Source organism: Calypte anna, chromosome 9 (genome assembly GCF_003957555.1).
Source record: "Calypte anna isolate BGI_N300 chromosome 9, bCalAnn1_v1.p, whole genome shotgun sequence".
Taxonomy (NCBI): Eukaryota; Metazoa; Chordata; class Aves; order Apodiformes; family Trochilidae; genus Calypte; species Calypte anna.
This window is the reverse complement of record NC_044255.1, coordinates 14,438,902-14,460,860: the sequence shown is the minus strand read 5'-3', so window position 1 is coordinate 14,460,860 and position 21,959 is coordinate 14,438,902. Positions and strand designations below refer to the sequence as shown.

The window sequence follows — 21,959 nt, the reverse complement described above, 5'->3', positions numbered from 1 at the left end:
ACATATTACGGCATCAGCAAATTACAGGACACTGTAAATTAGACTCCCTCTTGTGCAGACTCTGCTTGCTTGCTGGGCCAAGACCACATCCCTCCCCTAAGGAAGGCAGAGGGTTTTGTTGCTCCTTCGTCTCCCCTGCTTCTTACACAGGGCTGTGTGCTTGGGCATGTTGGCATTTCTGCTCCTGCTCCCAGTGTATCCACCCCATGCGTACTGCCCCGAGGATGCTTTTGTCATGTTACACCATGCCAGTGACCACTAAACCTCCAAAAAAGAGACAGCCCATAGGTCTGGGCAGTGGTAGGGCATTTTTGCCCCCCCCCCTCCCCCCCCCCAAAAAAAAAGCACCTAAGAAGGAACTGGCTTCCTATTTCTGTCCCTAGTTTCTGAAGTCTGAAAAGGTTCAAGTCCCCAGAGCACCTGGTTTGAAATCCTGGGGGCAGGTAAACAAGCAGACCTGGCTCGCTGACAGATGTGCTTTGGCTGATATGTTTTTACCAGATCTTTTCTAGAGAACTGCTAACTGTGGAGAAATGCTATTGCAGGTCTGGGAAAAATAATAATTAAAATGAACTGTTGAGCTCTTTTCACAGGAAAAACAACAAATGCAGCCTACACTCTCCCATCCCCCTTACTGCAGCTGGCAGCTTTGCTCACAGGAGTAACTCAGGGCCACTGGCTCCAGCTCCAGTCCCATGTGGCAGAGCTCTGCCAGCTCCAGTCCTGAGACTGTGCCACACACACCTCAGGGCTGTCATCCCTCCAGGAGCTGCATTTAAGAAGAAAGGTCCTAAAAAAAAGCAGCAAAAAAGGAGTACACACAGGTAAATGATTATTTACAGTTGCTGCACGGGGAGCATTACACAAGGGGAGGGTGGAGCGCGTTCCACCACCCTTCAACTGCTTGTGGGCAGAAAAGCCTATCACCATCATGGTGTTTCTACTCCCCCAAGATGGAGTTAATGCTGTTTACCTTGTAATAAGAATGCTATTTCTTGCTTTTTTTTTTTTTTCTGTGGCTGAGCTTGTTTTCATGGCTCCCCTGCTGCTCTCCTGCTGGGGGAGCTGGCTCTGAAGGCAGCCAGGAGTGATTGGGCTGGGAGTACCAGCAACCCACCCCTCCCACCTGCTGAACCTTGCTGTGTGGTTCCCAAATTAAAAATAAAAGCTCTTGGCTGCAGTGGGAGGTGAATCTGTGGCAGGACAAAGCATTAGTACTGAGCAGCTCTCACATAGCTGGGCTTTTCCTAGGATCCATGGAAGTAGGAAAGTTTGGCACTAGGGTTATACCTCCCTCTCTGCCTCCTGCAGAACACTCACAATTTTTTTTTTTCCTTTTTTCTTCCCATTAAAAGACACCTGCAAACTATAGTACACATCTGGCAAAGGCTGTCTTTGTACCTCTCAGTCCTGGGGATCCTTGCTGGAAATGCCAATGGAGGTCCTTAGTTCTGGTAAGCTGGTTTGTTCTCAGCCCAGATCTGAAAATGTAGTTCTTATGTTAGTTACATCCTTCCTGGACAAGAGCCAGTGATGTACCTCTCACAGGTGTGGTGTAAGAACGGGACTTGTGCAATATCCCAGACAGAATGTGCCATCAGCTCATCTATCCCAGCCTGGCTGTGTTGGTCAGGAACAGCCTGATTAGGTCAGATACAAGGACTATGGAAAAGTCCTTCCTCAAGGAGGAGAATCTGGACAACTGTAGAGAAGAAGGGCAGACGAGGCAAAATATAAACATACAAAAATACCTAAATATGGGAAATTTAACATCAAAATTCAAGTTGAATGGAGCAAAAATTCAGGTGCTGGAATGAAAACTGGTCCTGGATGATGAATGGGACAGGAGTGGAAGGCAGTTTCTGTGCCTCAAGGCAAACCAAACTAGATGGGTTTTCCAACGCTTGGCCCCCATCCTGGGCAGCACCCACCAGCTGGCAGACACTTGCAGCCCCTGAGGCAGCAAAGCAGAAGTAACCACAGGTTTGGCACAGCTGGGGGATCCCGGTGTCTCTGGCAGGTCTCTAGGAAATGGAGACCCTAGAAACACCAGGTCCCTAACGCAGTATGCTAGGAATCCAGGCAGGGCTTTTCTGGAAAAGCTGTAGGAGTTGGGATGTTTTCCAATCAAGCACATGAGGCTCAACAAAGGAGTGTTTTTCCCTTTCTGCTCAGTGATGCAGATGCCATTGAGAGCAGGACTTCTGCAGGAACAGCAGACAGGGTCCAAAGCAATGTGCCACAGAAGATCAACCTCTTGTCACTGGCTGGGCTTCTAGGACAACAAGAAACAGAAACCAGGAAAATTAAAGAGCCAGTGGGACTGGAGGAATGAAGAGTTTAATAAATGGGGATAACAAGGAAATCCTTGTGATGCTCTTTGTGTTGCAATCAAAGGGTTAGTTTGGAAAGTCCAGGTCAATTGCCCAGTTGGATGCAACACAAGGTTGTTGAGTCCATGGCTGGTGGGGTAAACTCCAGCACCCTCTGAAAAACACATTCATCTGGACAAGGCCTGCAGGGAGCTGTCTTCTCCCTACTCTGGGTGGCTCTAGTTGTCAGGTGCTAAGGTGGTGGGCAACAAGGTCATGGGGAGGAAATCACAATGGCATGGATATGGGTGCTACTTTCTAGCATAACTGTTTGGCCATGTGAGAGGTCTCACCCTGCAAGATTGGACTGCAGCCCCTGCCCCTAGTGCAAACACTGCTGACTACAGGATGCCTTTTCAGCTCATAACTGGTCTAAGATCCTAGAAGGAGATGCTGCTACTATTGGCATCTTTTAGATGTCCATTATAAAAACCCAGAGACAATTTTACATTGCTCTCAGCTCACTGTGTGCCCCAGTTATTCCATTTGTCTCCCTGCTCAGGATAGACACAAGTTCCTTCAGCCTGATTATTTATCCAGGTTTGGAAATCTGATACATTTGAGCAACTTGAGGAAGTCACTGACATTTCTGGGGTTTCTTCTCAAGCAGATGTGCCATTATTATTTCTTCTCCTACCTTACATTAAAAATACTCTGCACTTGTATGAATATTTCACAAACATTTCTTATCACCAGCTGTTATGAGGTCTGTCATTTCTAGGATCTACATTGTCAAGGAGTCTTCAGTGCTTCAATACCCTTTACCTATATGCTCAGAGCAGCACAGAAAACAAAGGCAGATGTATTATCTATATGCTCATGTGTAAATTAGAAGCTGAATCTGATAAAAGCATTAGCACAGAAAGATACTTAAAATTGTTGAGTTGGAAAAGCCAAGAAATCGAACAGACTGATGCTATTTCAAAAACATTTTGAGCTCTCTTGTTTGAAATACCTAAGCAATATAAAATGAGCATGTAATTCCCACTGACAGTGAAGTTCCTTGCACAGCACACACAGTTTTGGCACCACATGAATAACAAACATGGTATGGAAGAAGATGCCAAGAAGCAGTCAAAGTTCCCATTGTCTGTACATACAAATGGCATAATTCCATTGCAAGATGGTTTGAACACAGCAGGAATGTCAGTCATGTGCAAAGATTGAAATTCAGTGAGGAAACTCTCCCTCAACTTCCAACCCTCCTCCTTTCAACTCCTTTTCTATGCAACATACAGCAGAGATAGCCAAAGGGCTGAAGACAATATGGCCAAATGGAATTGCTGATCATGCATGAAAGAAAGGCAGGGAAAACGGGTTGGAAAGCTCCCTCCCAAACAGGGTTGGAATAATTTCAAGACATCAGCCCTTTGAGTGATACTCTGGCCCTTATCACTCCTGGATGGGAATCAAGATCATGAGGCATATGAAATTATGTTTACCCCCCAAAATCATCCTTGGTTTTCCAGCCAGCCTGCCAGCAATCCACAAACTATATCCAACTGAAAGTGTGGCTGTGGATTTTATTGCGTATCAAGCAAACAAGCTAGCATCTGGCTGTTTCCTCTGTCTTGGTCTTGCACACAAATATTTCTCACAGAGGGCCTATTTTTGCCGGTCCTACTTCCATTTTATAGGTGGGATTGATTTCCTTCCCTGTTCTTCTGCCCAGGAAACCTGAGTAGAACTTGCAAAAAAGAGTTTGGAAAGGGCATGCGCATAAAAACATGGGAAAAAACTAATCTCAATGGAAATCCTTGACTAATTGACAGCTTGGAATAAGAATGACCATAGACCCCAAACTATGCCAGGCAACCAGTCTGCTCCAGGCACTGCAAGCTCACTCAGCCAGCCACATGCCTGTCTGTTTTGCTCTGCCAACTTTACAAGGCCTAATTAGCTCTATTCCTTTTGTTTGTAATTACAAAAGCAAACAGCCCTTGGAGAGAGGGAATAGAGGAGGCAGCTCCTTGACTGAGCTTAAGAAAATGTTTTAAATAAGGTTGCCTCTCATCACATGTACTAGAAAGTATGAGAGGGATGAATCTAAGTGCCCTGATGAACAGCAAAAGGTTCCCAGGGCAGGTAGAAGGAAGGGAGATAGAGCTTTGATACCTGTGGAGGTATCAGTGCAGGTTAGAAGATACAATCCCCAGCTGAAACCATTCTCCTGGCTACAAATGCATCCACCTGACTGATGGCACTCATTGTCAAGGCTAGGAGAGGCATCATACCTTCCTCTCAAAGGGGCTTTAGCATGAGATGGATCTTCCTAGGCTTCATCTCTTCATAATCCTGTTAATACAGGAATGTCAAAAAATGGCACAGAAGTAGTTTTTTTTAAGACACACAGATAAGCAGCTCTCTTACTGCCCTGGAGTCAGACCATCTTGCAGGGAGCCACAGCTAGCACAGACCCTACCCCAAAATTCAGCAGTGCTTTGCTCTCTCTCTCTCCAACCCACACCACCTCTCCTGGGAGCACCTTGGCTCCACAGCCCATCCCTTCCCCATTCCTGCAGCTCCCACTCCCCTGCAAGGGAGCCATCTGCCCCCCCTGCCCTTTCCTGCTCCACCCAGGGTGCAGCCTGCCTTGCCAAGGAGCAGACCTTCTGGTTCCTGGGCTGCAACCCCAGCAGATTACTGGGTGAGCTTCTGCCAGAGGCCACAACTGCCTGACTCACTGCAGAAGCTCTGTCCCCACCTACATCTGCTGTAGATACACACAACTAAACAAGCTCCATACTGGCAGGCAGGCTCCCAAAAGCCCAAGCCCCCCTCCTCTTCTCTTCCATGCACACTGTCCAAGTTTTGCTCAAAAACAAGAAATGAAGTAATGCAGTCTGATTTTCCTTAAAAAAGTCCATTTATTGAAATTGTTTAAACAATTTATACAAGTTCCCAATACAAGCATCTGCTCCCAGGCTCAGGGTTAATGCAAATACAAAAGCACAGACTTCAGCTACTCTTTAACTTGACCTGAGCTGCCACCTCCTAAAACAAGGTCTCAAGAGGCAGCTGCTGTGCACAGGCAATTCCCCATGGAGAAGTGGAAGCCACATGACCCAGATCCAAGTAGAGGCCAGCATCAACTCAAGCCTGAAGTAAATGCTCTGGTTGGTTTCTTTTAAGTAATTTTGATTCATGTTCTTGCAGAGAGCCAGGTCAAACAGAGGTACAAGGCCACCAACCACCAACACCATGGTTGTACATTGCTCAGCCCCAGAGGCTCTCCCTACCTACAGGAGCAAATTAAGAAATCTGATGCATCTGAACACATACACAATTATAAAGCCTGATCAGAAGCAACCAGTTTCCTCCTGTAGAAAAAGCAAGGCTGAGCTTTGGAGAACTGGTGCCATTCTTCTAGGAATTACAAGATTTAAGTTTGAGTATTCTCAGCCAGTTAGTTAGTTAAACACCAAGTGACTGACTGGGTGCTTCAGAGGAAGGGTTGGGAACCTTTGGCCAGCTGCATTTTTTTTTTCTTTTTTTTTTAAAGATTACCTTATATGCAAGGATGGCTTTATCTTTAAAATATTTGTTTCCTCCTCTTTGGTAAACTTGGATTAGAAGAAAATGCCATAACCTTTATGTCAGTTTCCTTGGGATTTGCCTTCATATCATTGAAAGTGTTTACAGGGGAAAAAAAAAGATCAAATGGTCACATGTGAGGTATCCTTGGGGAAACATCAGGGAGCAGCAGTGCATTTAGTTTGGTTAAAACACAGGTAGCTGCAAATCAAGATCAGTAACTAAGCCCAAAATGAGAAAGACTCAAGGAAATAGAAGAGTTTGCTAAAAGGTGGCCTGGAATACAAGGGGAGATAAAGCTTCAAGCTTAGTTAGGTACCAGGGTGGCAACATGGAGAAGCAATCACTGGCAGCACTCTAAGGAACAGCAGCAAAAGCCTCACCAGACACCCAGTGAAGACAGAAAGCAATCACTTCATCTCTTCCCTGGCACCAGGGGAACCTGCAGCTGTGTTGTGAGCCTGCTAACTTCTGTAGTCACAATTTTGCAGCCTTTGGCTCAGATACAATCAACCTACAAGACCTTGTTAAAAAAAAAAGTGATGACATCGAGTTAAGCCAAGCCACCTCTGTTGGCCAACAGCCTATGCATGGATAGTTACAGATTTTTAATCTAAGTCACTGCAATTTGTGCCTGACCCTTTGTCATGCAGATCTGCACAGAAAGGGGGGTGCTGAAGATGACACAGCAAGTACAAGAGCATTTTAGATTCCTTCAAACATTCCTATATGTAAAGTCTTTCCCTAAAATTCTGTTTCCCCTTAAACTATTGGTTTCATCACTTTGTATATAGCATGTTTCTTTTAATTTCTACACACCTCACACTGGGCTCTAACTTAATGGGATATGGGACTGAGTTGTTACCATCTATTTTTTTAAAATAAAAAAAACTAAAAAAGCACCAACATCCATCTAAAAAAAAAAACAAAACACAACAGTATCATTTTCCCTTTTACTCCCAAATACTAAACTTAACCCAAGCTTGGAGGTTTCATCTTTCCAGTGGCAATACCTATGAAGCTAGGCTAGCCTTCCTCCATGGGCTGGGAGAGAAAAGGAGAAGTTATGTCCAGTAGCAAAGAGGATTACAAAAATATACACATTTTGGGGAGAAGAGGAAGGCAGAACCTAGAGTCTGAACTCTGCTCAGGACAGCGGCATTGTATTGTCCTCTCCAAAACTCTTTCACTACCAGTGCTGGTGGCTCCTCTTCTTTATTTCATTATACATAATCCTTCCCTGTGGAGGGGGCATTTTTTGGATAGCCTCGGCTGGGTGGATATGAAGTTTCTCTCCGTGGACAGGAGCAGCAGAGGAAGGATCCCCCCAGTATGGCCAGAGAAGAAGCTGCCCAGCCAATGAAGAGAGCTGATCCAAACTCAAATCTGGGGGAGAAACAAGGAACAAAGTGAGTATTAGAAGCAATGCTTCTGAATTATAACCAGGTTTTAAGCATTTAGTGGAGGAAAACTAGAAGTCACAGCCATTAGGTCTCTGACAGGAATGCTGCTCAAACATTATGGCTTTAAGAGCTACACGGATGATGAGATCTGGTTCTAATGCTCCTTCTGCACAGTCTGAAGTCAACAAAACTAGCTCAGGAAGTCCACTTTGTTTTGGACCACTATTACTCAAAATTAAGCCCCAGGAGCATTTTTCATGCTATGCTATAGTGTCATATTAAATGGGTCAGTACCTGGTGTTGACAGGGGTGTAAGGGTTGTAAAAGGCCTGAGCCACTCTGTTGCCGTACCATGATGTGGCCACCAGTGCTGCCAGACCTGGGGAGAACAATGCCATGCCTTAGTATTAAGAAAAACTATCAATCATCAACAAAATAATTGCAAAAACGAGTGTGTAGCAGAACCTAGACTGATGTCAAGCTGCTGCCCTGAGAAGCTGAGCTGTAACTTAACTACATCGGTAGTTACCAACCTGCAATGATGAAGATCACCCCACCAAAGACAGCCATCCGCATCTTCTTCACTTGGTCATCTTCCATACACTTCATACATTTCATACCAGTCACAGCAACAAAAATGCCAACAAGGCCCAGGAGTATGGCAGCCACCATCAAAGCCCGGGTGGCCTGCAGATGACCTAGAAGACATCAGGAGTGGCATTACCACAAAGAAAACTCAAGATACAAAGAGAAATGTAAATTACTGGATTCAGTAATCATCTGCCTAAATACTTTTGCTCAGACAGCACACAAGCAAGTCAGACATTCCTCTCCAGCTTTCAGCTCTGGTAGACTGTCATGCATCAGGATCAGAGGAGCCTCAACCTCTTCTAAAATGCATGGCAAACAGGGGCATGCAGCTCTCTGCAGGAAATGACCTGGGAATTGCCCTGAGACATCTTTTGTTCTTGATCATTTGAATCCCAATTGGAAGGACATATCTCCTTATCAAAAGAATTATTCAGATTTAGGCCCTACCTTGACAAAGCATTTAGGCAGATGTTTAAATATGAATAGCACCATACATATGAATAGTCCCACAGCAGTCAGCAAGGCCCCTTTACTGCTCAACACTTCCAAGGCCTGTCTCATACAAATACCTTAGATATTTTTTCGATTAATCCAGTTTGAATCCCAGAGAGTACAAAAAAAATACAATTGCAACAGACACAGGATTTTCCCAGTCAAGGGAAAAAACAAGTGGGTGTTTTGGGTTTTTTCCTGCTTAAATTTAGTGCATCCTCAAAGATACTCAAATGTTTCAAGACCTTCTTGTGCTTTTGAACAACTGAAACATAGGATGATGCCTCCCATAGGCAAGGGTTGCATTTGTCTATGTATTTAGCTTTATATTGACTCATCTGAAGGCAGTCACACTAACCCACTGGACGTGAGCTACTCAGTTCACATTTTCTTTACACAAAAAGAAAATTATATAAGTCATTACTCACAGAAAAAAACCAGGTGACAAAACACCCAAATAATAGTGAAGTAAGAGCCTGAGCTTTATTGCCTGGCAAATGGAGCTTGTCTGAACACCATGGATTTTAATATACATTCCTGTTGAGATCTGGGAACAAACAGGGCTGGTTACTCAAAGGAATAAGCTTCCAGGAGCATGCTGTAAACCATGGCAAAAGTGTCCCGATACAGAAGGTTATCTAGCAGTGACACAGGTACAGTTTTAGGGAAGTAGCACCAGAGTCTGGAGCTCAGTGCTCAGAGAGCACACTAACTGGATTCTCACTCTGCAAAGCACTTCAAGCTTGGACAACTGCAGCTGCAACATTTAAGCCTACAGCAGAGCACCTGCAAACTCATCACTCATCACTGGTGATGAGAGCTACAAACAACAGGCTCTTTGACTTGAAACCCAGACACGAGTTCAAATCTGATACCAGCCAGGATGGCAGCACAGCTGCACACCTACCATCTGCAGCTTCAATACCACACTTCACTCCATTGCACTGCTTATGCAGGAAAATTATTGACTGACTCAAGAAACAGACTATCAGGATCTAATTCTGCTCTAAAACAATCTGGACCAACCACCTTATTGATGTGAAAGCAGATTATGAAGTTACTTTAAAATAGTACAATAAAAAAGCAATATTCAGAGTAATATGAGGTGGCACTTTTGTAAGAAAAGAAACTTTGCTTTCTTCAGAAAAAATACAAATCCCACCATCAGTTTGGCTAAATGTCATCTCTCACTCCAAAGGGGAAGGTGACACCTCTGCATCACCCAGGTGTTAATCAAAACCCATCTGTTCCATTAATTGCAGAAAACCACTTATAAATGTGCCATTTACAAAGCCATGTATCACTTCAGCATCTATCACAACAGCAGTATCCAAACAGTTTGAGAGAAGTACCTCCAATATTAGAGATTACCCTCAAAAAATAATTTCTTGTTTACAGAAGCTATGCCACTTTATACTTTATCACTCAGGCAACCACATTTAAGGCTAAATTGTGCACTACAGCAGCAACTGAAGAGAGCCTGTGTCTATCTATACACACTAGTTCATACTTTGTACATTGAAGTACATTTCCTGCAGAAATACCAGATCTGTTTAATCGAGTGTCTACAGTAAGATGAGTTCAAGTCTTGCTGCAGAACTAACAACTAGAAAACTACGTGTAAGGATGGGAAGAGACCTCTCGCCTTCAAACACAGGACACTAAGGGACAAACAGGAAGGTGCTGGAAAAGCAACCTCAGAAGACCCAGCTACGAAACCTGCTGAAAAATCGCAAGATACACAAGTATTATCTGGGCACATGCCATGACAACTTTACAGAAGCAGCTTAACAAAAAGCAATACTGTGAGCCTTTCCCAGGGCCACCTGCTCTCAGCAGCAGACCCTGGAGGGATATCTCCCAGTGTCTTCACCTCTCCCTTTTTTATGGCTCCACGGCATAAGAGGACAGAGGCATTTTGGAAACTTGCAGGAGGACAGAAAAACAGGTTGGAGCATTTGCAGAACAGACTGTCCCCTTTATCTCACGAACTTTTAAAGTGACATGACTATTAGCCAACCATCCTCCCTCCACCCAGCCTGGCTGCCCTGTGCACACGCTGGGAAACTGCTGCTCTTGTCTTCCTACTCCTTTTGCAACGTGTACAATACATGGATGGTTAATCATACAAGCTATTAGTTATTATGTATTCATCAACAACCACTTTGTCAATGGAAGCTGCACATCCAGAAGCTGAGAAAGCTAGTTCAATAGAATCCTGTTGTTCATGTGGGCCTTGCCTTTCCAGCCTTTAAAAATCCCAAATGATAGATGTATGATATTGCCTTAGCCTGTTAAACAGGACTGGCCACAGACAACAAGCAGAAGTACTCTAAAGCAATTTAAGCCCCCTCCCCTCCCCCCCATCCTTGCTGCTGGGACTGTCTCACCAAAAGGGACATGTAGCACAATGCTTGCAGCCTCCCACACCACACTCTGAGAGTGTCATAAAGTCCCAAGCAGTCTCAGAAGCTCGTGGGAGAAAAAAAAAAAAATAAAGTCCTGCACAAGGCAAGACAAACTGGCCTGGCACCCAACAGCTGTCAGATGGCAACAGTATTTTGTCAATATAAACCACTATTTACACGGAAGCCAAGCCTTTTTATTGCTGGTTAGTAATTAAAAACCTGGCCTGAAAAGCCTACAGTAAGAAAACAGCAAGTACTGAAGAAGAGGCTTAAAACTACAGAGTGACTGATGTGAATTCTGCAAGCTATAAAATACTGTTTAAGTCCATAAAAGTTACACAGACAAAAGACTTGCATACATCACAACGCTTTCACATAACGAAACCTACTTTTTAAAAACCTGCCAACAAATACCTCTAGTTTATTGCTAGTGGGTTTGGATACAAACTACAGGATGCTGTTTATATGAAGACTATGTAGGACTTTTTTCTTCCTACAACTATCATTACCTGACAGAAGTAATTGTTTAAAGCTGCTTAGTTATATCCAAAAAAATAGACTTTACCAGTATATGCTTGGGATTATTTTTCTGTCATCACATTTCCTTATTTATTCTGTTTATAACATCTACATTATAGAAAAGCTGTTGGGAAAGTGCCGTGGGATTTTTGCAATACATAATTGCTGTAATGGCTCTGTGTGCAGATTATTTTCTGATAGGGATGCTCATTTACAGTCTTGTTTGCATTTAAAACTTTTCTTCCCTTCCTATGGGCTTCTACACAACCAAGTGATGACAGAATCCAGGTGAAACAGATGATGCGTGGCCCTCTCTAATCTCTGCAAGGGAAGATCCCCAGGAGTTACAAGCACCTCTGCAGTGTAGGAAGCATGTTCCACTGCCCAGCTCCCAAGGGAAATCAGCAGCCTTCAAAGCCTTCCCACTGGGGTTACATGAAAGCTGAAATCTCCTTGAAGGTGCAGGATCCGAGATAGTGCTGTTCTGCCCTGGCAGACTGTGAAAATTACTTCAGTGCAGCAAGCAAGAAAATGGTCTTAGCAAGGCAGCCAGAAAACATACCACACTTTGTAGTCAATCTGCATGGACACAAAATCCTGCTTGTGGTAGCTTGGAAGCTTAAGCCCCTTACCAGCCCCTGCATCCCCATCATATATTCCATTCTGGACTCCCTCAGAGCACCTTTCCACAAGTCCAGAAGACTGTACAGAGGAACTGGTTGGCACACAGGCTCAGACAGGGTAATGTTTCTTGCCCCAGTAGGAAGGCTAAGTCCTCATCGCATGTCTAGTGCAAGAGAGTCAAGTTCCCTAAGTGGCCTTGTACTTTGCTACCTCAAAGCAAATAAGGTGCAATGCCCTGCTGCAGTCACCTAATCAGCAGAGAAAATAACAGCTTGACAGTACAACAGGACACACACAACACCACCATTTCCAGACTCCTGGTCAGAGGAGACCTGGGCAGCCTGGTTTCCCACGAAGTCTGGATATTCCCTTACCAAGAGATTTAGTAACACATAATAACACCAGTTACTAAAGCTGCTTAGAACCTGCTTGTAGAGCAATAAAGCCAATGTGTTGCAACAGGCTCCCATCCCCTCTTGCAGACACAACACAGAACCACACAGGAACAGCCTTGGTGGCATTCCAAGTAACCCTCTAACTTCTCAAAGCAGAGCAAGTGAACCTGTGTTTTATCACTTGATCGTGATTTTTCATGAGGAAGGAACAGGGATTGAGAAATATGGCAGCAAATTAACACTTAACCCACGTGAAATCACAGATACCAGCAGGTTCTACCTGCTTACTTCAGATCTAAAGATGGAGGGGAGTGATGAACTATTTGGACACCTTTGTCCCTCCTACTAAAGCTCTGTTCCTCCCTCCCTAGGCCACCTCACCACCATCAGGACAGAGCAACAGTAACCCGAGTATGAACCCTTCCTCCCCCCCACCCATCATCTTCCCCAGCCTCTGGAACAGGCTCAGCCGGGCTGGTAAAGATGTAGGAGGGAAGATTTCACATTTCAGTGATGCAGTTTGTCCCAGAGGGCATCCAAACCCTTGTTTATTTTCTGGGCTAAGGCACAAAGGCTCATTGTGGATGTACTAGTTTTAGTGATTTAGTGCTAGATGAGTCTCAGCTTGTCTTGCGGCACAGAACCTCTCCCAGCAAAACCAAACAGGGTGGCAAGAATCTTCAACCAAAACAGCCTAGACAGGACCCAGATCCACCTCTGCTTTGAGCAGGAGAACGTGGTTCGAGGAGGTTGAATGCTTCCAGAGACAGGTACCAGGAGCTCTTCTCCCTCCTGTCTGAGACCATCCCCCTGAGGAGCACAAAGCTGAGCTAAGCTCCATGGACGATGCTGGAGGGCTACAAGAACAATGCTGAGGCTGTGCAACAAAGCCTTGTTGCAAGGGTGGCTTTTGTTGCCTCTATGTCTGCATGTGGCCACGTACTGCTTTTCACGTAAGCCAGCAAAACACAGCCTTTCTATTGCCTGAATAGGAGCACTGACATAAGCCCTCAGCTGAACACAGCTACGGGAGAAGTGCCAGCATGGGTCCACTCCAGCAGTGTGGCCACACCGGAAGCTGGATGTGCCTCAGTTGGCCCATGGTGCCCATCAGCTTGTGCCAACCCCACCTCCAACGTGTAGCATCACTCCAGGCAGCTGAACACCAACACATCCAGGAGAACGGCAGTAGCTACCAGACACCCAAAACACTTGCTAGCAAAGCCTCCCAGCATTCCCACAATGGTGAACTGCCACAAGTGTGATGAGTTTCACTATAGGGACACAGTAATCTCAGATCTGAGCCTCTCTCATCAGCACATGAGGCTGCCATGTGGCTCACAGCACTGAGCCTGTGAAGCTCTGACAGGAAAGGGTGTCCAAGGCGGAAGTTTTTCTGTCCACATAGCTAAATCACCTTCACCATGACATAAACGAATGCCATGAGAGCTCCTGCTGCACCTGTCCCAGGGTGTGGCTATTGAACTGTGTATGAATGAGGGTTTTTCACATGACCACCCTAAACGGCACTACTGGTTCCTGACCAAGCCTATGTGGACTTAAGACCTCAAAAGGAGACCACTCAGAGAAAACCAGCAAAGAAGGTGCATGCCTGTAGGGATGATCTGCTTTCAAGTGGAAGGAGGAACGCAAGTTAAGCAAGCCAGGTACAAGAAAATAAGGAGTCCTTTAGTCACCCTTCACTGAATTTCTCAAGGAGAAATATGTCCCTTGAGGTTTCCTGGGCTTCCTGGGCATTTTCTGGCAAGCTCTGCAGGACCAGGGGCTCTGTATGAGGACAAAAAGCCACTAATACGCTCAGCCGCCATCCCTGGCACTTCAAACCCCGCTCCCTTGTAGCCCTGGAAGAGAAGGGCCCTTATTGTTTGCAGGACAAAGGTGAGGGGAGCAGCTGGTTTACAGCATTCAGCCTTGAATGGCACAGGTCTGGAGGGTGAAGGTCCTGGGGAAAAGTTTTCAGGAGCCTGTTCAAGCCAGGCCCTGCAACCGATTCTGCAGGCAGGGCTTATTTACAGTGCAATGGCTAAACAGCCCCTCCCGAGGAAAGTTTACCTTTCGCAACTCATCCAGGGGGCGGCTGGAGATTCCTCGGCCCTGCTTGCATCTTCGCCCCCCACCCCCAGTGCGAGATAAGAGGCTGGAAGCTGACTTTACACATAATTACTACTCAAATCACCGGGGACTGTGAGCTTAGCCCAGCCCTGATTATCCACAGCCTTGCACTATGTTAGTGCTAAGTGGGTGCACTGCCCTCCTGAAAGGCACAATTTGCACCTCTGTTACACACAGGTAGGGTTGGTGGCAACCTAACTTGGGGATACTCCCGGTGGTCCTAGGATTAGGCGAGACTGCCTGCCAAATCCTTTGGAAAAGAGAAGGTGCCCATAGTGGTAATTATTATTTTATTAGGCAGGCAGAGGGATGAGGTTGTTTCAGGGCACTACTGGACTCAGGCTGAGAGAAAAGACTGAGAATTTTGTTTGTTTTTAACCTTTTTGCGTATCAACATAAATTACGTGCAGCAGCGCTTTACAAACGGCACTCGCTGGGTCTCCAGCTCGGCGTGACGGCCCGAGTGACACCCCAGCAAGGGGTGACACCCCAGCATGGTTTCTGCATGCTTGAGATGGCTTCGCCGTCCCAGGACAAGATAAGAAACCTAGAGATTACCTTGATGCACTGGTCTGCCTAAAAAACTACAAGCAAAGCTACCTGGGCTGCAGTCCAGCTCACCTGCCATCCCTTTGCTTGAAAGCCCCACGGGCGTAGCAGCGACTTTCCCAGAGAACAAAAGAGTCTAACCCAAGAAGAACCAGATCCGTGCTTGAAAATGACCGCTTCAGCACCGCTGATGAGCTTTGCCTGCTGAGCCACGACCACCACAAGGCAGTCCCTGCCTGAACTTACGCAGCCCCACGGTCTCGTTAGCAGTCGCTGCGTTTTCCTGAATACACGTAGAGAATCCGACTCCTTCCCTTTCGGGTAGTTCTCTTGAGGGCCGAGCAGCCCCCTAAGCACTGCCCCGCTGTGCCCCCCGCCCCCGAAGGCTACACTTTAGCAGACGCCGCCGACCCCCGGCTGGCCCTTAAGACAATCCCTGGGAAGTCACCTGGCGGACTGTGCCACCCCCCCCAACACCAGACCAGACGCATCCGAGTCCCGACGGGGCGATGGGCGACCTCGCACAAACGCGACAGAGACCTTGAGACCCGATGGCACCCGCAGCCAAGCGGGACAGGTACTAGGTGAGGGCGTGGAGAGACAACAGGGTTGCCACTGCCAGTCCCGGCACTTCAGCCGGCCCCAACACCTTAACGGGACCGGTACCCTTAACCCCAACCGGGCCGACAATGTGGCGGGATGGGTTACCCCGACGGGACGGACGCCCCCAGTTCCACAGGGACCCCAAAACCTCCAATCCCGACTTACCTTCCAGCTTGAGCAGCGAGTCGTACACCTTGCACTGGATCTGCCCCGTGCTCTGCATGGCGCACGACATCCATAGCCCCTCGTAGAGTGCCTGGGCAGTAACGATGTTGTCCCCCGCGTAGGATGCCATTTTCCACTGGGGCATGGCGGTGCTGATGATGATACCGATCCAGCCTAAAAAGGCCAGCACGAAGCCCAGGAGCTGCAGTCCCCCGCTGGCCATATCTGCGCGGAGCCGGGTGGGGGAACCCGGGAAGGGGAGGGGTTGCTCCGCGCCGGCGGAGGGTCGCTGCGAGGGGAATGGAGTTACCGCTGCCCGCTGCGCGCACCTCACTGCCGCCCGCGCACCGCCCCGCGCAGCATTTAAAGCCGCGCAAAGCGCGCCCCCTGCCGGCCGTGCCCCCGCCCCGCCCCGCGGGGTTTTCCGCGGTGGAACGCGGCCCCTCACCTCTCCCCTCCCCTCTCCCCCCCTCTCCTCCCCGCCCCTCACCGTCCCCAGCGGTGAAACCGGCGGAGCCGCCCTGATTGATACCAGTCCTCCCGCCTCCTCCCTGGGGCACAGCACCGGGAGGTGTGTGTGCCGATGCTTCCCCCCTGGGGAGTCACCCCCTGCATCAAGGTTTCACCTCAACCCACAGCCCCTGGGGCCCACCCTGCCTCTGGCGAAACGGCTGGTGGGAGATTCCTCCAGCCCTTTCTGTCCCCCAGGGGATGCTTTGGCACCTCCAAAGGGTGCTCTGGTTGTGCTCGAAGGTCTCCTCTCGAGGGCTGGGGGCACTGCGAGCTCGAACCCACGCTGACCTTCGGTCTTGCTGCTTGTTGATCTCTCTTAACAGTTTATAGCAACAGCAACAGCTATAAACTTCCCTTTTCGGTGAAGACAGCTTCCCTGAGTCAGCACATGGGCCAGGAAACTTGGAGATACGGCCGTGCCGGTCCCACCTGTCCTGATGGTGGCCGTGTGACCCACCTTCCCCAGCCTATCCCATTGGGCACGCAGCACACGTGGAAATAAACTGTTGCACAGAAAACAATAGATAAGTAACAGAAATTATCAGGACTAAGATTTTAAAAGGCTTTCAAAGAGGCAGCTGAGCAAACACTCATCGTCCATCTACAAATGCTGCCAGGACCCTACATCCAAACTTTTGACTCTACTGTTATCGTAACGACGATGTGCTGTACATCTTTGTATTACAGGGTTTCTCTTGAAGGACAAATTTCGATTTGTGAATGCTTCAGTGATTTACCGAGGTTTATGGAACACGGGGATTTACAGACCAGGAAGAGGTGTCCTCTTACTAGGGTGTGTGTTTGCCTAGTTACTATAGTTCCCTTTCTCCTACAATTAATGTTTGAATATTAACAGATCCAGACTCAGAACAGGCGGAGGGACGAAATACTATCTCGCTCAGGGGCCCCGGGGAGCAGACGGCGTGTTCTGGGTGGTGCTGCCTGCTTTCACCATGGGAGGGATGGAGGGGACGTTCAGCCTGGACCTGCTGCAGTGCCAGGCTGTGAGATAAACAGGTGATGATAAAGGTCCTGCTGGAGGTAGGGACAGGGTTGTATTGTTTTGACACCGTGGTTTGCTGCATTCTGATGACTTAGGAGATTCTGCTGGAGCTGCTTCCTGAGATTTGCAAACAGACAAACAAACAGACCCGTGATTACCTGACCAGTTCTGCGCAATGCCAGGGGGGTCAAAGGGGAGAAAAGCATCTGCAATCTCGCTACACCGGGCAGAGACAAAGCAAGGCTGGTTTGCTCTGAAAACACTTGTGGCTGCCGGTCCCCAACGTCCCGGCAGCAGTGCTGGTGTGACGAAATCCACCCTAGTTACCTGATACCAAACTTTTGCAGTCACGTCCTTTTTCACTTTTGAAAGAATTAGGGAGGTGTGAATCTGCGGCTGAAATGATGCTTCCTGGTCTCTGTGGACCCCAGTTTTATAGCATTGGGAGTAAAGAGGAAAGCAGCAAAGTTTTCTTTGGCAGAGATAACAAAGTAGATGTCTCTGAATGTTTATCAAGAACTCGGCTGCAGGGAGCAAAGAAACCAGCATGGTGCTGGCTCTAGGAGCTGGTCCCTGGTAGGAACCATTCCTTGCCTGATGAGGAGGCTGGACAGAAAGTCAAATGGACCTGAGGAGGGCAGGGATGGGAGTGCCTGGGTTTGATCATCGATGTCTTGGTAGTCATATCAGTCTGATAATGTCCGTCTGCAAAAGAATGTGCAGTGTTCCCAGGTGCTTAAGAGCCCTGAAGTGACTCACCCCTCTCCTGACCCTCCTGCCACCCCTCAGACAGATCAGGCAGCTCCTCCCTGACTCCTGTAGTGCGAGGTCAGCTCTGGACAGGGGTACAAGTTCCATAGAAACTTTTAGCAGGTCTAGATCTTCTGGCTATATGCTCTGAGCAGCCAGAAGGGGAAACAGAGCTGTCATGTGTGGGAAGGACTTGGGCATTCTACTAAATCTTCTAGGAAAATATGGGGAGGAGTTCTGGGTGGAAACAATATGATTGCACTTACACTGGGAGGGACATCAAGAATGATCTTGAGGAGATGCAGGTAGTATGATGTATGATGTAGCACTCTGACCATGCCACTGGCTCCTGGAAGGACTACAATCCATGCCCACTCTCTACTTTGAAAAAAATGGGCTTAAGGTGTGTCCTGTTGGCTGGCACCTTTGGGGCAGTTTGTGCTCAATCATAGTGTGAGTCTGACTGCTTGGACACACAGTAGAACACCGTATGTCCTCAGATTCTTCCCCTTCCAGAGGAGCATGGAGCATAGGCTGAAGACAGCCTTATTCTGTGAGGGGTGCTGTGAGTTTACAATCTACAGCTGCCCAGAGTTGGGTGCTATGTTCCTGAGGGACTGTACAGCTGTTCCATTGCTCCTCTGTCACTTTTACTGCAGTGGGCAGTGTTACTGGTGAATGCATGACAGAGTGGCATTAGGTCAAACAAAGCCTATAAAAGGCAATACTAAGATGCACCCATGTGCTCTTGGACTTCCCATAGACCGCAAAAGATGCAGCACAGGCTCTTCCTTGTGCCTTCATGAACACTCTAGGCACAAGTTCTGTCCCTCCAGACTTGCTTCAGGGAAGTGAGAGCTTGACACCAAGTTGCTCATGTCTCTTTAACCATTGAACATCAGTGACAACCCATATAAAGAGTCTCAGCATCGTTAACACCCAATTTATATTTCGATTTCCAGGGACAATTTGAAGTTGATACTTACTACTCACATTGCATAAAATACTTCAAAACCCATCAACTCTTTCTGTGGGCATCACAAGAGATTTACAGAGCAAGATAAAAACAGAAACCCTGCATTTCCCCTTCGTCTCTCATCAGTGTTCTCAGTGCTCTGGAATTTGCAGAGAATTTTACAGCACCTCTAAAAGCATCATCTCCTATTCTGGGATTCCTTCCTTTCTTTGAAACATGAATTATTCCTTTTTTTCTTTAGATGATTTTCTGCAGTAGTTCAATGGGCAGGAAAAAACCCGATTTTTACTCAGTAATTCCTGCCTTTCCTCCTCGACCTAGAACTCTTTTTTCACTGGAAGTCCCAAAGAGTTTCCACTCTATTTTCACCATTTTTTTTTTAACCTGTCTTTCAGGGAAATACCATTTCTTCAGATCATTAATCTCACTGAAAGATCTGGGTTTATCCAAGATGTTGCAATCTCCTCTGTATTCTCTAGACTAAAGATACTCCAGTTCTTTAGTCTAGAACTGGAGTTTAGTTCCAGTCCTTAGTGATTGGCCTGTTCTTAAGTAAACATGTGAGTCTTCATTTTTTCACCCTTTATATAGGTAGGATCAAATGAGAAGAAGCGTGAGAAGTACATAGAAAGCTACTGAAACTGAACTGGGACCTTTTAGTCTGCAGGTAGACAGACCCCTTTAATTGTTTATAGAGATCATCCACATGTGCAGCAGACTTTGCTGTATGGAGCAAATGTTTAACACCTTGCTCATACCCCTCCTTTGGGTGTTGTCAGTCAGACAAGAAGCCTCACCTCCGTACTCAGCAGAGGAGATACCTGTTCCCTTTTCTGGCAAAAACAAGCTTTAACACTTGCCAGGACTTGCAGATGAGCAGCTTGTTTTCCTCTTCTCTCAGATGTTTTCTGGGGAAGGTCTCAATGTCCAATGTCTGCATTTGGAGAGCAAAGGGTTACATGTGATCCTCTATCCTGGCATCCCCTAAAGCTGCCCCCCAGCCTATGCTGAATTCATCCTTGAGCTAAACCTGATGTATTAGGGGGAAAAATCTCATTCTGATTATAAACTCTTGTAAATATGGGCAGGTGTGCAGAGCAGGCACAGCTGCGTGATTCTGGTTTCAGTGTGAAGACATAAACTCTACTTCTGAACCAGAAAATGGAAATAGCCAGAAAACATCAACCCAGTTGGATACCTAGTATAGAAAAGTACATATTGGCCCTATGCCAAAACGTGTTACAGCCCCCTGAATCCATATCTGAATACATCTTGTGCCAGTACTTTTTACTTTAATTTTGCTCAGTTGATGTTTCCTTCATAAATTTGGCTGTTTGTGTTGTTGTTGTTTTTGTTTTTTTTTTCTTAAACTTTTGGCACCTGCAGCATCCTGCAGCAAGGAGTTTTGAAAGTTTACTCTGTTTCACAGGAAAGTACAGCATCGTGTTTCTTTTGAACCCTATGATTTGCTGTTTCAGTTGATGGTCCAAAGACTTGAGGAAAAAGGGCAGACTGGTGGGACCACATGCATTTAGCTCTGGTTTACATCATCTAGAAAAACCTTAAAATGACTCTGTTGTTTATCTTCAGACTGCTTTTTCTTTTCACTTTCCCCCTTACCCATCCATCCATCCACCCATCCAGTAGAAACATCCTTTCTGAACCTTAGCTCCAAGCACTCTTTTGCAGGCAGCGCCCACACATCTTTGCTCAGGTGTCAGGAGGATCTAAGACAGCTGCAAATCTTCCCTGGAATTAGTCAGAATTGTGTCCAACCTAGGCTGCAGTGAAGGGCAGGCGTTGTGTTTGAACATGGTAGCAGCTGAAGCAGCCAAAAATCTCAGCTGGCAGGGCTGCAAAGAGAAGCAGCACAAAGAAAGCTTAACCCTTCATCAGCTGCTCACAGTGGCAGGACTGCGATTCAGTAGGAAGTTTTAAAACAGGTAATTGGAGAAGAACTCCTCCGGATGACTTTTATTGCCTAAAAGGCAGCAGGACAGTGACTACCAGCAAACCCAGAGCTTTTCCCTGCACACCCAAATGGAAATCTCTGTTTCCAGGAGGAAAGCTCAGATTTCCTCTCTGGAATTGAAATTTATGGAGGTAGCATCATTTAGAGAGGCAGACTGGACTTACTTGATACTGACTACACACAAGGAGTATCTTGTGAAAATTGGATTTAAAATGGGCTATATGAATGATTCTTTCTCAAATGTTGCGGGGCAGAAACACCATAAACCTCTCTGTGTTTGGTCAGCAGACATGACCTGGAATTCCTAATCTGCTGGAGATAAACCAAGCTAATAATCAACTCTCTTCTTTTAGTCATTCAAACATTCATGTTTCCTCACTGGCTGTAACAAAGCTACAGTTTTGGGAATAGTTTCACTCTTTCACATGATGGATTTCATTTGGCTCTAGTTAAAATGTGCTTGTATGCAACACGCTGAAGTTGCACAAGGCTGGAGGCTGACTGAACTCCTGCCTTCTCCTCCAAAACACTTTCTGGTGAGGGCTCTGGAAGGGATTGTGTTTCCATCCCGGCTTCTTGGTTTTCACCTGTTGCCTTTGTTTTTTTTTCCTCTCCTGAATCAGCAACCCACAAATGACCACAAGGCCAAAGAATGTCCCTTAGAATTCCCCAAAACACCAGAATCATTTCCATCTGTAAAAAATGGTTTTGGCATGTACAAAGCTGCACCGTGTGTGTCACTGGCCACAGCCCTCAGCTCACCAGGCTTCTCTGTACAAGGCAGCAAGCTCCTGAGAAACACAGGTGGTCCTGCATTTGGCCACTTGTGTTTTTTACCAAAGTGATACTGGAAGTTCTGATATAGATTCCATGGCAAAAAAACCATCTCTTGGAGGCCAAGAGATTTGACCCATGCTGTAGGGTCTATTTTGCTTTCGATTTTTCTATTTTAGGGTT

At 46.6% G+C, this 21,959-nt stretch overlaps 1 protein-coding gene across 1 annotated transcript; it reads right to left on the bottom strand.

Moving 5' to 3' along the window:
• Positions 1 to 5,848: 5,848 nt before the first annotated feature.
• On the bottom strand, positions 5,849 to 16,118 carry CLDN1 (claudin 1). Its single transcript, XM_008493320.2, has 4 exons — positions 15,789 to 16,118; positions 7,843 to 8,007; positions 7,604 to 7,688; positions 5,849 to 7,292 (listed from the first exon to the last, which is right to left on the bottom strand). Exons 1-4 carry the CDS (start codon positions 16,009 to 16,011, stop codon positions 7,130 to 7,132), a joined length of 636 nt encoding a protein of 211 aa, XP_008491542.1. The 5' UTR covers positions 16,012 to 16,118; the 3' UTR covers positions 5,849 to 7,129.
• Between the last annotated feature and the right edge of the window lie 5,841 nt (positions 16,119 to 21,959).